The sequence below is a fragment of the Morone saxatilis genome, unplaced genomic scaffold (assembly GCF_004916995.1).
Source record: "Morone saxatilis isolate NCDOM2014 unplaced genomic scaffold, NCSU_SB_2.0 Contig16, whole genome shotgun sequence".
NCBI classification, from domain to species: domain Eukaryota; kingdom Metazoa; phylum Chordata; class Actinopteri; family Moronidae; genus Morone; species Morone saxatilis.
Genome location: NW_023339718.1, coordinates 22,133,185 through 22,148,827, shown reverse-complemented (window position 1 = coordinate 22,148,827; position 15,643 = coordinate 22,133,185). Strand labels below are relative to the sequence as shown.

Here is a 15,643-nt window from a genome sequence, read left to right as displayed (position 1 = left end):
AAGTAACAACCACCGCTCAAACTCGGCCTTCCAGCCACCAGATGGCACATTGGAGAACTGATTAGCGAGCCTTGGGCGAAGGCAGCTGAAGGGAAAGGGAAGGTGATTCGCGATTCGCCGACAAAGTGTCCCAGTTAACGGGCTGGCAGTAACAAAGTGTCTGCGAGAGGTGTTTGGATACTCATGCTTGCTCTGTTTGGGGGGGAAGCGGAGTTGGATGCTGCTCCCGCATCGGGTCCCGCATAGCTACAGATAGGGAGCATAGCGGGGTTGTCCTGGGGGCTGACTGCTGCTGCTGAGGGTCGCTGGAGAAGTGGAAAATTGTTCAGGAATGGTGAATCATTCAGATGTTCAGCAGAGTGGTGGTGGTTCATGTTGGTTGAGTGGCGTATGCAGAGTTATTTGTGGTGACGCCATATCTGAATAGACATTTCCTTAATTCTTGCAAACGAACTTATCTTTCATGCTAACTTTCCAATAAATCTAGATGCCTCGCCTCATCCCACACAAGCACGACTGACAAGACGCCACTGCATGAATCTTAGCTGATGAGGAAATCATGTAGAAACGTATGTACGAGGAATTGGATATGAACCATTCCCAATCTTATGGAGGCGGGACAGTAGGGCAGCTTCTCTAAATTGGCAGACGGTTGGCTTTATTGGTTTGGCTGTGAAGAATCAGCATAAGCGTGCTCAGCCTAGACGAGAGCGCTGAGCTGGTCCCAGTTAACTGTATCGGTTCAGCACCAACTTAAATTGCTATTTGTGGACCATAGCTCTGAAAACCAGATGTGGGGGTGTGCTTAAACCGGGAATGGGCTGGTCTAACATGGGACAGTTGGTGCATTTCAAGCCTGTAATTGCAACGATGCGGTTGATTAGAAGTTGTCATAAGTATTAGAAAACGTCTACAGTACAGCCTCGAGAATAGTTTTCTGAAGAACAATGTTTTTTGATCTGATAGAGAGTAAGAGAACAATTTACAAACATGGTTTTTTGGGGTTGGGGCGGTTTGTTTTCGCGCGTATAAGGGTGGCGTATATTGACACTGTCTTACTTCTGATGAGCGGTCACAGTGTGATAAGCATTATAATGGTACTGGATACATGGCTTCAGGCCAAGTGATCCCGTCTGTTCACGTACGTGTCACCAGCACTATTGTTTCTCTCTGCGGAATCACATCTGTGTAGGGTTTAGTCACTAATGGGAGTGCTTGCTGTCATGTTCGTAACTCTAGTTTAAAGATTCTTGGCGGAATGTGCGGCTCTTGCTTCGGTCACCACAAGATACATGCTGCTGCCACGGTAAGTCAGCAGGGATCGCTGGGGGTATGGTAAGGAGGAAGGATGATTTCTTAGTTGGGGATTACTTAAATTGAGATTGGATATGTAAGTACAGTGAACTTACTGAAGGCAAGGGAGTATCAGCTTGCAAAGCAATAACGCCAGCATGCTTTGCGCGGGTGTCCAGGCACAAGAAGCCTGGTGAAAGATTGCTGTAAAATGTGGAAATCAGTTGTAAATATGTCATTCCAAACTGCCCTTTTAATGGAACTGGCTTCCAAATTGACCTTCTAGTGTAACATCTCTAAATGACATCAAAATCATGTCAGTATTTCTAGTACATAGAACATCTCTGTGTGGTGTTTACATGCATTTAAGATGTAGTGTTAGTAGGAACAACAGCATCATTCTAAATGCAAGAAAATGAGCACTCTTGGACCACCTTTGAGGCTGAAAGGTTCATTAATAATAATGACTCAACTTGTCAGATTATACAGGATACCCAGCAAAACAAATGTGCTTTCAGTGGCTGAATATTTTAAACAGCAGATGGGAAACTAACTAAAATCACTGACTCAAGAAGTTAGAAGTTTGCCTGCCAGTTTTGTGTGGTATTGTTGTGGTTTTCACTAATGAGGAAGTCTGACATTTTGTTTGCAGATGACATGAATCTATGGGCTGATGAGTAACATACAATGACCACAAAAATCCTTTAGAGACCAAAGATGATTTTCAAGCCAATCCTCTCAGATATTTGGTAAGCTGATGGACGTGCCAAACATCGACCTTTAATGAGGGTTGGACATTAGGGGCAAGTACAGAATGCCCTCGCTCTGAACCTGGTTGAAACTCAGACTTGGCATGTACACGCCATGCTGAGCCAGTTCTTTTCAGCTTAATAATGAGAAATTATACAATGGAAATGAAGTGTAGTCTTCCTTTATTCAAAAAAACTAAAAATAAGTTTAATGTGGCACAGAAATGATGTGTCATTTACTACAGACTCCAACCAATTTTCATTCAAGTGCCTCCATCAATAAAAATCCCAAGCTGTATTAAAAAAAAGATTTCTTGCCATTGTTAACATGATTACATTTGCAGTGTACAATCAGCTCTTCCAAGTGACAACAAAATAGACTGTCAAGCTAATGTGATAAAAACCATATATTTTTAAATATTTAATATATTGGAATTCCAAAAATAGTATTCCATGTTTACCCAAAAATGAACAGTGGGAAACAGAACTAGAACTACTACTGCTACTACTTCTGTTATTGACACAACCATATTCATTCCTGCATAAAATATACTCAGTTGAATAACTCTAGTTCAAAAGTTTCCCCATTGTAAAACAAACTGTATAAAACTGAGAGTGACTGGCTTGTATCCGTGTTTTAATTACAGGCCATACCTACAAATCATAATATCAGCGTGGCTATGAATAACGTGGTATTTGTACTACGCATGGCTAAAGTAGATGCTATGCTACGAGGCTTAGAGATGTGGAATGCAAACAGTAGCTTGGCAGAGTTCTGTTTATGTTCCCTCGCTCTCATACGCTGCCTGTTTTCTTTATTGACTCAACAACTGGCCTTGTGTGGAGGCTCCTAGAGAGTCTGTGTGTGTGTGTGTGTGTGTGTGTGTAATTTTGATCTCATTCCACGCCTTGGGTAAAGCCCTCCTGGCTCTAAGGTGCCTGTCCTCGTTTCAGACGCACTGACAAAGTGGCCTCTCTGAAATGAGCTGTGTGGCCTGTTTGCAAGAGGGGCACAAATGCATTTTACTGCCTTTGATCTATGGGTAAACAACCTGAGGACTAAAAAGAAAAAATGGAAGAAGTCATCAGTGGATGTACGTGCTGTCTGTACAATATAAGGAAAGAGGCAAGCAGTCGGAGTAAAGCGAATGACGGGGACAGAGTAGAGGAGAAAATCTCTGACAACACTTTTCCTTGGCAGATCTGTCAGCCAGATCTCACTGTGGGTGACGGAGCTTGTCTTGCCCTTGCAGGCTTTACTGCAATGGCAATGTTACATATGCCTTATTATATATCCCATTATATTTCAAACACATTCTCCCTCTTCCCTCTGCTGAGCACACAGCTGCAACATTGACATTCATAGCTGTTCGGAGGATTCATAATGTGAGGAGTGCTGTGAGTTGGCAACAGGTTGAGCCTGTTAAAAACTGATGATATACAGAAGCATACCAACTGGAGTTAGACTGAAATCTGCTCCTTGACCAAAGGTTTGACCAATATGAGGACCTGAATTCAGATACTCTTGTTTATGGAAGTTCTTATTGTACATCTATATTCATATTAAGTAAAAATTGAAAATAATAAAGTATCCAGAAAGGTTTTGTGTTTCCCCTATAATTTAATCTCGTTATGTTCAAAAAGCCTCTACAACAGCATGTAGACCACAAGACATTCTGCTTCTAATTCTACAATAAAAAAATAATAAGGATATTATAACAATAGGCTTAATATAATACTCACATTTATGGCTGGCTATAATCATTCCCTTCTTTCCATGTAAGTCATGAAGTGATTCAAGAGACGGGAGGCAAAATCTACAGTCCTCCTGTGCAAAAATGCATTTCAAAGAGTGAGTCAGCCAAACTGAGTGGTTATCTTCATCCTGGCAGTCACATGTAGGTTTAGAGAGTTGCAAAGTAGGCGGATCCTTTTCTGTATTTGCAGTCCAATTATTTATTTTAATAATATCCTCAATATAACTTGGGACAGTCTCAGATAATGTTACAATCAAGTATATGTTATGACCATCAGACCACACACAACACTTAATGGTTGCAGTTGATAACAAAACGCAGGGCCATAGTTACTGAATTCATCAAAAACTGTGCCCAGAATCCAAGCCGCAGATTGTATTTCTCACCAACATAATACTAAGCTTTCCCCCGCCATTAGCGCAGCATGTATCACAATTTTGAGCTGTCATCAGATGTTTTTTTTTTTTTACCATTTTGAGAGTTGTAGTTAACTTCTACCCTTGTCTTTTTATGTAAAAAAGAGAAAAGAACCAGGTATTTTCTAAAAAAGTTGTTAACCTGCAATGATGATTCAACCAGGAGAGTTTCATGCACATCCAAGTCGTAAACGTGCTCCAACTGTGAGTCACCTAACAATATCTGTGGGAAAAATGAAAGGACTTTTACCTCTTTTGGCCCTTCCAAATATGCAACTCTATTACTGGTGTTTTATCCTTGGGAATGCATTTTTGCACACTACAAGGACGCACTATGATGATACTGCTTCAAAAAAATCTGTCATTTAATATTAATATTTAATAATCATTTAATATTAATCACACTTACGTGTGAGATATTGAGTCAGGATAAAAGAATAAGCCCAAATGCCTCTTTCACCCGTGAAAACACAACAAGAATACATAATACATAATCAGCCTGAAACAGTGATGTACTGTGGGTGAAAGGTCATTACTTTATCAGCAATGACAAACTCCTCTACCTGCCACACAAAGCCATTCAGATTCCACGAGCAAAGTGTGGATGGCCGACAAGGTGCTTCATTTCAACTGAGGAAAACTGAGTGTGGCAGCTGAGTCCAGAGTTGTCAGGCAAATGTCATCTAGGCAGTGAATGGAGAAGTGGCAATGGGAAAGAGAGAAATTCCACATTGCATAACCACCCTCTTATCTAAGCTCTATTATCTTGGCCACAGTTTGTTATATGGCTGCCAAAGCTATCACACAAAAAACTGAAACAGTCCTTACTTGGCTTTGCCTGCACCCACACATAAACACACAGACACATAGAAAAGGCTAAATGCTGCAAATACAATCAACATACCAACAAACAATGAGCTGTAATAAATTGCAGACTAACATATCACTGTATCTTATTTCAGACGGGGAGCTGAGTGCTGAGCAATTATTGTCAGCATCACTTGGCCTATAAAGACTATTCCCCTCAGAGCTGGTGTTGGTAGCGAGTGTCGGTAACAGAAGAGCATGTCAACAACTGTTAACGCTAATTGCTTTCACACCAAGAGCGATCTATTAAGAAAACATGCAGCAAGACTCCGCACAATGTCACGACTGCCTGAGTCATGCCTTTAAAAAACGAGGCCCTCCTTGAAAACATGACCACATGGACCGGAGGCTGATTTGTAATCTGCACAGTGTTGGGATGAATTCAAATTTGTGCCAGCATTACCATGATGTGTTGTACACCTCCCTGGGTGTAAGGCCCTAAATTGTATTTCCTTAACTCAAATCTTGAATGCAGTAAATAGTTGTAGTCTTAGATGTATAGGTATTACAAGTGGTGTGCTAATTTGCCATTTTCATATGCTATTTAGTTTAGCATTAGTTGTTGGTCAGTGCTCGACTGCTATCTAGATACAGTGTACAGGGCTGGGAAATAGTGTACGCAGGCAGCTTACGCATGATTGTTTTTTGGCCAACGCTCGATAGTCTGTTGGTCTTTGAGAACAGCTAAGCCTCAAAGCGAACCATCTTTTAAAAAATGTGAAAAATGTCCTAAAAACACCCTTGTTCAAGTATACAGAATCTGGCTTGCTATACATGTTTACTCTGTAAAGTTTTGTAGTTTGACTTAGCCTTCTAACAGCACTGATCTTGCCTTTAATTTAAGTGAGCGCAGGAAGGTTGTAATGACGGGAGATTTCATGTTTTTCTATTTTCACAACAGCCCTGGCTCAAACCCCTGATAAATTGATTGCTAGTAACACAAAAGAACAAGCAGCTACAAAGACTTTTTAAAAAGTAACATGGCCAAACAAACCGCTTGATGTAAAATGTTCACCTTGGTTTGCAGGAAAGCATTGTTAAGCTCAGCGTTATAACTTTCCTGCATACAACTCAGTAAGACCAGTCAACAGACCTTTGTGTTGAATGAGTCTGCAAGACTGGAAAACATGACCTATCCTCTCATGCAAACAAAATGTTGAAAAGGGATTCAATTGATGTGAAGGTTGAAGCAAGCCAGGCTTTCAGAGCTCTCTGTCAGCGAAGGACACGGCTGAAAAGGAAAACAGCCATTACTTAATGAGCCACTTAAAGAGTGCCCTCTCTATTTAGGTTTCATTATTTTTATTGTAAATCCTTCACAGCACTCGCCTGCTAGTCATTCATACAGAGCTTCTGCGGCCAAGTACACCATTATATATTAACCAAAATCACAGGGCTGGAAAATACCTCAGCTGAATGACAAATATGATTACTATGAAGTTATCTCCAAATAATTTCTTTTTCTCAAACTGCTCAAATGAAATGTCTTTTGTTAACATTGTTTAATAACATGCATTAATCAAGCAGTCGAGGAACCGGAGAGGGGTTATGAAAGGCAAGGAGGGGGGACAAATCAGCAGTGGATAATTACCGGGGAACCTTCTAACAGTGCAGCTCCTAATCCATCGCAGGCTCGGAGACAGCATCTTAATCACAGCATAATTACATCCTGTCATTCACTGCAATGAAAACACAGAGACAGGAAGATGGAAGACAACTCGGGACGACAAGCAGGAAATGGATATATATGCCTACAACAAGCTACCCACGTGCTTTTATATGCCACTTAATATGTGTCAGCTATGTTGTTCTGTCTGCACTTTTCAGCAATTCCTCACGAGTCATGGTACCTGAAATCAAAGAGGCTTTCTTTCTGAGGGTTTTATAGTGCGGGTACATTCAGACTGCGGAGTGATACCTCAAAATAGACAACTGACAGCTCTTCAAAAAGGACCCTTCAGGGCCAGCATGCATCTATCCCACTACCTTCCCCAAAACATATCAGCACTGCTGGTTAAAAGCCTCAGAAATGAAGGAAACACTGATAAACATGGATCTCTTTTCTGCCTGGTGCCTACTAAGACCGGTCATAAAACTTAATACATTTTGGTACTAACTAAAATGTCTGTACCACAGACTTTGAAAACTGTCAATTACCAAAAGCTGGGATCAAAAACATGCTCTTTTTGCAGGCTTTCTGGGTTCACTTGTGGTGTGAATTTTAATACCATGAAGTTCTTGTACTGCTGCTTGTGTTTAGATATTCCATCAAAACGTCCAGTTGTAACAGCACTAGCATCTAAAAATGTCATGATACCCACCCCTAGTGCCTTTACACATTGGGATATATTCCATTTATATATTAGCATCCTTAGAGCTCATACTATTAGTTTAATTAAATCAATAGATAGAAAATTAACTAATGGTTAGTTATTTTTAAGCAGAAATGCCAAACTGCTGTTGGTCAAACAAAACAAACCATTTATAACAAACCAATAACCTGGTCTCTAGGAAACTGTGATGTGTCACATCTTACAAACAAAACAATCAATCATTGAATATAGAAAATAATCAGCAGATTAATGAGTAATGAAAATAATTGTTTGTTGTAGCCCTTAACATCCTACATACAGAATCTCTGGTCTCCAAATCCTTTTTAGTGTTTGACCTGTTGGAAATGTAAACCGAAAGCATTTTCTTTGGTTGTCTTATATTTTGTGTCACATAAATCCTCCATACCTGTGTACAAGTGTCGTTCAGTCACAGAGGAAGATAAAGTGATTGCCATGTGTCCAGATCCACATGAACACACTTCCACAACACACTAGAACCTTCCTTTGGTGGATATATTTAGGTCACTGGTTGATGGCTCGGACAGATGCACAGTGGAGGTTCAATCCTGTGTGTTTGTGTGTGCGAGACAGAGAAGGCTTGTGAATGTGCCCATGCATTTATCAGCCATGCTGTCGCCTACAGTGTGTGACAGTTTCAGAGAGCCGGGGCCGGGGGACATCCCACTGGCATTAAGAAAGCTCTCTCCGTGGGATGCGTCAGCCAATGAGCAGCGGAGCCTCGGGGGGGCTGCCTTGTTAATTAAAGCTGGAGTTGTTTGTCAGTGCTGGCATATGATGCACAGCGCTATCACCGTCGGGGGAAAGACAAAACACGAAGCAAGATTGCTGCAACCCCTGCAACAAATCTGCTGCCTCACCATGGAAGCAAGACGTCTTACTACAGCAACGACTGCTGTGGCATCGGGTGTCAGTATCACTTTACACTGTGTTACCCAACTGGCAATCAGAGCCTGCACTTATAGAGCAGAAGCATACAGCTGACCACAAAGAAAAGATGGGAAAGATGGGATGTCAAACTACCTAAAATCTTCTCTAACCTCTTAATCTCAAGAAAGCATCGACTTAAGTTCAAGCACAGAGGGTGTCAATACAGCCCTGCATACTAGGTGCTACCAGGGTGTTCATTAATTGTCTTTGGCAAGTAAGGTTCTGACAGAGGAGTCCTCCTGAGTGTCAGCTGTACTAAAGACTGCTAATAAGGAACACACAGTGCTATCTGAGTGCTAACAATGAGATGCCCAGTAATGAATGTGGTGGAACTTGAGCTGTAGAGCTGCAAGTGTGGTTATTTTAGGAGTAAGAAAAAATAGAATACTGGTTCTCAGTTTGAGGCCTTCATCAGAGCACTTGATGTTATAGAAAATATGGATGGAGAAAGTGAAGCAGCAGCTTTCCTAACAACTGCTGTCAAGCTCCCCTACGGCAAGGGACTTAATTTTCCCATATTGCTTTGGTGGAGCTGCTCATCGGCCAACAGCACAGGATGATTAGTGAAAGTGTGCAAGCAGGGGCATGAAGAAAAAGAACAAGCATGTTTAGCAAAACTTCCCTGGATGAATAAAGAGACAGACGCTGGATCTCATCAAAAGCTTCTATAAATGGAACCCATTTTTGTTCGAATGCCTGGCCTTTCCTCTCCCTGCCCCTCGACACTGTTGTAATATCGCTAAATCAACTAAACCTAAATCCCCATTAGAATGAATTTAGAAACTCACGCTGCGGAACGAAAAACCCAAACAAATCTGTAAATTCATGTTAAAGCAGATGAACAGAAGGATTGTGGATTAACGAGAGGGGATTTGCCACTCCGACGTCACTCACAGAGCAAATGGAGCAAATCAAACATCTTATTAATAGTGTGACAGATGGATAATTGTGTCATTTTATTATCTGCTCACTTGTTCGATACCCACAGGGAGACTTCTAGAGGGTTTAAGCCGCAGCGGGTAATTGTTTTATAGGGCTGCTGTCAGGTGAAAACCTCCTTTCTCCAGGAGGTTGACATTGCGGCATTTAAGAAATTCTTTGATATTAATCGTTCTAATATTTATTCGAAAGATTTTTAAGAGGTATCTCTAGAGGAAGAAGAGAAGTAGAAACCATTCCAAGAAAGAAATATGAAAACCACCCAAACTGGACATACAAGTTTTTCCTTTTCTCCTTTCAAAAGCCTACAATAGCAGATTGACTGTGCTACACTCTTTGAATCATCACTGAATCATCCCTAACATTCTCTAATCACAATAAGGTGCCCGTGACAAAACAGTAAGGCTGTGTTTGTACAGTCGATTTGCACAGGTAAGTAAGCTGCTTTCCTATGGAAAACTGGTAGGAGATTCAAAGCAAATAAACACGCCATAATCAAATGCAGCCACGGCTACAAATTGCTTTCGGCTGTAGTGAAACGGGTTACGGGAGCGGGCGAGACCACCGTACAGCCTAAGCCTTCATCAGGGGAGCTTGATCCTATCAGCGCGGAGCTGGAATATCAACAACACCAACCAAGCGATTGAGTTTAGAGTCAAAGTGCTCTGGGAGAAACCCATAACCACGGGCTCTTGCAAACAGACAGTAGCAGCTGTGCACAAGTTACAGACTAAAATAGGACAATCAAAAGACAGTGACTGTAACCCAAAGGTGACAGGGTTTTTTTATGAAACATGTTCTTCCTGAAGTGCTCTAGCGAACGGCAAAGGGCTTAGATAGAGATTAAAAGAAACAAGATAGAGTAAATATTGGTATGTTGGCCATGTGGGCTCATTGAACCCAGGGAGGATGGGATATTGGTGTTGGCAGAATGCTAATGAGACAGTAGCCTGCCTGTAAGGCCTGACATAAACACTACAATGCTGGCCATCAGTCAGTTCAAAGAGGTCAGGAGGACCACACACACCCTCAGCCGATCTTATTGGAGCATGATGCAATAGGTCAGAGCTATTCCCTGGCCAAATGCTGCTGTGTCCTCCTCATAATTGATGAGCAATTAGCACAGGTGGCGTAGGTCATGAGCTCCACTCAAGCATACAGTAAGTAGGTGAGAGCGTGAGTCATGACTGATTTTAAGAGATTTTCCAGTGGGTACACATTTCAAAAGACTGCATTTTATTCACTGTGATGCAACTTATTAACTGGAAACAAATGGGAGTGTTGTTGTCACCTACACTAAACAGTATATGGAATGTGTAGAAGTGAACGTGCTGATTTCATTTTCCACATGCAGGAAAAATCAAGAGGCAAAGCACACAAAAAAAAAAATCTGTGCACATTCCCATCATGTAATTGTAACAGATCCACCAACATCATTTAATAAGCTCAGTCCATTTGCATGCAAATCAGACAAATTACCAACAAGTAGCTAGCATGTGAGTATCATTTCACATAGAGCTGTATCGTGCCTCATTTGCTTAGCCTTGAAAAATAAGCTCTTATGTAGAGCGCATTGTTTCCTCTGTGTTCATTCAACATGGATTTAGCACTTTAGTATGAATAATATTACTGCTCTGGAATGTGTAAAACAAAAATTTGATAACTGTTTACCATCATTCCCCATCAAACCCAAGAGGCAGCACTTTTATCATGACAAAGCATCGATAGAGAAACCCCCTTAGAAATGCAACCTGCTCATCCTGCAACAACGAACAGGACAGTAGCAAGGACAAATGTGAAACTTGTGAACTAAAAGGACCTCTCACTGCATCAAACCCACACACAAGATCTTTCCTAGAAGTCAATAGGGCAGGGCACTGCGCTGACAGCAGAGGATACACCAGCATGCTGCCAGAAGATGCCAGTGAGAAGCACTTTGCTGCTGTGACATCCTCAAAGTCTTTCACAGTCAGCAGCTGTCAGAAGTGGCAGCCACGCAGCACAAAAGGGCAGAAATACTCACACACAAAACCTCAGAGCGCGCTGCACACATACAAATCAACAACAATGGGCGCAGACACACACATTTCATCCACATTTGATAACATCTTGGGGAGGTACTGCTGTGTAACCTCCTATTGTATGGTATCATTGTAGGATTTTATGAGGTGTGATATTGTTTAATCTGTAGAAGCTATGTAGTTTTTGTCGTTGTGTGTCGTGTGTTATACTTCTTGAATTAATATAACAGTTCTTCGTGGTTAGGGTGCATGACCACATGTTTCACAACACCCTTCCTTTTTTTTTTCCCTTCTGCTTTCACACCCATTCTAAGCACCAAGAAGGGCTCAGATAAATGGAATAGCAATATAACCACTGATGACCTGGACAGGTTAAAGCTGTTTGCAGATAGCAGGTGGTGAATTGATGATCAGCTCCAAGTGAGAGAGTCTTCCATTCAATGTATGAGGATGGACAACTGTTTTATATTTCATGGACTTATTTTGCTGCGAATCGGCATTCAACCATTACACTGACTAAGCACTATGTAGGAGGGAAGAGTCAATCATGACTGATTAATACCACTAAGCCTACATGGGAGGATGTCATTGAAAGGAGGTGGCCTGTGGTATGATCCATGAGCTTTCAAATGAAGTCATCATCCTAAAATATACAGATTGTTACCTATGTTTATCAAAGCTAGTGATTTATATTTTAACTACAGTAGTGCTGCCATTCCCAGAATGAGCCATGGGAGAGAGAAAAAACAAACAGGCCTTGTCAGTCAGCATCACGTCCCTCAGGGAGCGATGTTTTATTTGTCATTTGGAACGTAATGAGATAAAAGAGATAAGGGGATGTCACAAGAGAACATCCTTTCTTCCTAAAATCATCCATCTGACATCAGAAATAACACACAGTAATGACAGAAACAGAGTAACCAGCACATGGTGTATCAGCTCGTGACAGATGAATGGTGCAATAGGCAGTTTATCAAAGAGCCAAATGTCAAGAGTGCACTGACAACTCATAGAGCATCCGAATATAAAACAATCCCGAGACATTACTGACACAGCAGTACCTGTTTGTTTTCCTACAACACTCCATATGCTGCCAATGATTAACATCTCATTCACAAAGCCTTGAACTTGTAGTATTCTGCAAACTGGCTGTCACACACTTTCATGTCATGGACTACAAACAGACACACATTCAGCTCCATGAACCAGGCAGGGACCCCAATAAGAGAACAATTGTGCTGTTTATGATTTAGTGTTGAACTCCACAGCTGTCAACAGCTGTGTGATAAGAATTATTGGGGGGGGGGTCTGAACCTCTGAGAATATCTGATCCAGCATCAGATGATCAGAAGAGCCATCCTCATCCAGTCTAATTGGCATCATCTCAAGTAAATTAGAGACAAATTAGACTAGTCCTCACGCTGCTGGTGAGTGAGGGGGGCCTCAAGGACCTCCACTTTGGGCGCCACTCCACTGATGAAGAATGCAGCACATATACACACAGGTAACGATCCGGTTCCTCCTTACCTCCAGACGGTCCAGGCTGATGAAACTGGTGATAGCAAATCCATCAATGATATCCTCCTCCTGCGAGCTGGACTCCCGTCTCTTCCGCCGGGGGGGACGTGGAGCTCTGGCGGCGGCTGCGGGGTGCGGCGCCTTTTTACCGGGCAGGGAGGCGGCGTCCCTCCCCGGACTGTGTCCCTCCCTGTCGGAGCAGGAGGAGTTGGGGTCGGGGCTGCGGGCGTCTCTGCTTCCTGTCTCCCGCAACCTCCGCACCCTATCCCGCTTGGCTCGGCATCTCCGACCCTGCTTCAGTTTCCCATCCATGTTGTTAGTGTACGCTTCGCAGTGTCAAAAACAACAGAAATATAAATATAAAACTCCACAGTCGGTGCTCGGCTGAACGCTCGCTGCACCGCGTAATAACAAATAACACACACCGGACTGAGGATCGTAGGCTGCGCTATAACGTGAAGATAGCGCTGTGTGTGTGTGTGTGAATAACAACGCAAATAAAGCCTTATAACACACAATGACCTTGAGTATAAACCTTCCCAATCTCCATTACGATAAGCAAATGTTCAAGTATCCCACTCAGGCGGTAGAGAGGGAGCAAAGAGACGCGGATCCACGCGTTATTTTGTCACGAATCTGCACTATGTCGACGCGGTATCCGTGAAAGCAGGTGCAAAACGGCGAAATAGTTCAAATCCACGCATCACTCTCGCTTTGTAACTTTTGTTGCATCAGAATAATAACAAGCAGCGTTACAGCCGAACCTCGCTGCATGCCGCAGACAGCGCAGAGAAATCATGTCGCTGCCCGTTGTTGTTTTCCACCACCCCAATCCATGATCCAAGACTGTCAAATAAAGAGCTCAGGATACTATCCGTCCGAAACAAAAACGCCTGGCCAACTAGTAACGTTACGTATCGATCGTGGCTGTCGGAGGAGTGAATAATCCCGTAAAGCGTTTGAGTTTTTAAGCCATATTCCTCTCTGCGCTTCAGGGGCAAAAGGATCCCAAGTCTGAGAGCTACTTATGCGCAATATTTCCTAAATGATCCAACCGTCCGAGTGAGACAACCATCCAGTGTGTGATCAAACTCCATGAGGCGATGAAGCGGTCTATTCCAGTTCAGATAATGTTGAGTTTCCCATAAATCCACTCCAGTCCGTCACTTGGCTGCTCAGTGGCTCATGGTATTTTCTATTCGCATAAGAAGGCTTTGATAAGTGTCCTTAAAGCGACAGGAGTGATTAAAATCTCCTCTCCCCCCCCCTCCCCTCCTCTCCCATTCCCTTCATCCGAAATTAAGAGACACAGTCAAGCTTCAGAGAACCCACATAACTGACGTATTTCCGCCACCTCTGGTTTACAAATTACCATAGGAAGGAAGCTGGTGTAAAAAAAAAAAAAAAAAAAAAGAGCGGGGGGGGGGAGGATAATTTTGTTGGGCACACTTTTTTGCAGCAACGGCACTATTTAGTCTGCCAGAGGCTGATGCACATCATGCATATCCCCGGGGACTGATGTTTGTGCTGTCACTGGGTTAGGAAAATGCAGGCTATGCACACCCCCCCACACACACACACTCATAGGTCTCTGACAGCTCCTCCATTCTGACCATCATCACCCCCCCAACCTTCTGAGTTGACCAGCAGACAACTCAATGTTGGAAAGTTACATTTCATTGTCAGGTACAGTAAATATTTGAAATATGGGTCGCCATACATACATACCCTTGCCCTGTGCCCAACCATTTTAAACCCCTGGAGCAGGGTTGGTGTGTTTCCCAATCTGCTGTGTGGGGACTTCCAGGGGTCCCTCTGGGAGTTCCTGGGAGTCCTCTGCAAAGTAATGGCACAGCTTAATTTATCTGCTTTCCATCAGTAGAAATCAGGGCAATGGCATTATATAATCACTGTATTGTGTAACAATTATTTCCATTATAGGTTTCACTGCCCCAGCTGTATTATAACTCCACCTACACTTCTATGTGTATTCACTTATTCAAGTGTTGTCAATGGCACCATGAGATTGTGTGGTGTACACTATATTGGTTTGGGAGGTCCTAAATAGCCCATGCAAAAGTGTGGGGACCACGGCACTAGATTAAATTCATACTTTTTAGTACAGTATGTGACAGTATTAATTGTGGCAGAAAAAAGCAACTTATTACATAACTGGAGACATCTCTCTATTCCCAGTGTTAAAACCCTCTATCTTCTCCTGTCCGCTATCTTTATAACAATCTATTACTGTACATATTCACTGAAACATCAGTCCCAGAAACTAATATTCACTGATTATAACACAGATCACTAAATAGATTGCATGTATATTTAACTTTCAGAGGAAACTTATAAAACATAATATCAAGTTACAAGTAGTCAGGGAAGCAGCGCTCCCTTTGTAAATGCCTGGTTAGTATTTGCATAATGCTTTGCTTAGCTGGAAACTTGCTGTCTCTTTGCTAGCTTGAATGAAGTAAGTTTGCTGGAGCTGTGAACCTGCCATCTTTCATGCCAAATTCCTGCAAAGATTATTTTTACTTTTACTTTTTACAGGGCCACCTGTTAGACAACTTGTGCACCCAGGATGCGTTGAAGCGCGAGTTAAAGCATGTTGCAAAAGTACAATTAAAAATGACAGAAAACATGACAAATTATGACATACAATAAATATCAGGTGAATTCACACCCTGTATGATTCAAATATTTGGCTATAATATGCACCGTAGCCTATTGAGTCTGTAGCTCATCCTATTGGTTATCTGAAAGGAAGAGGCCTAACTACATTGTGACTATTTTCAG

General features: G+C 42.2%; 1 protein-coding gene across 1 annotated transcript in view; it reads right to left on the bottom strand.

Moving 5' to 3' along the window:
- The window catches only part of fbrsl1 (fibrosin-like 1), a gene marked incomplete in the record, with an annotated part of 266,368 nt that extends 253,055 nt beyond the window's left edge, over positions 1 to 13,313 (bottom strand). The window contains 1 exon segment of the mRNA XM_035657907.1: positions 12,851 to 13,313. Coding sequence (XP_035513800.1) covers positions 12,851 to 13,153 — 303 coding nt within the window.
- Positions 13,314 to 15,643: the final 2,330 nt, after the last annotated feature.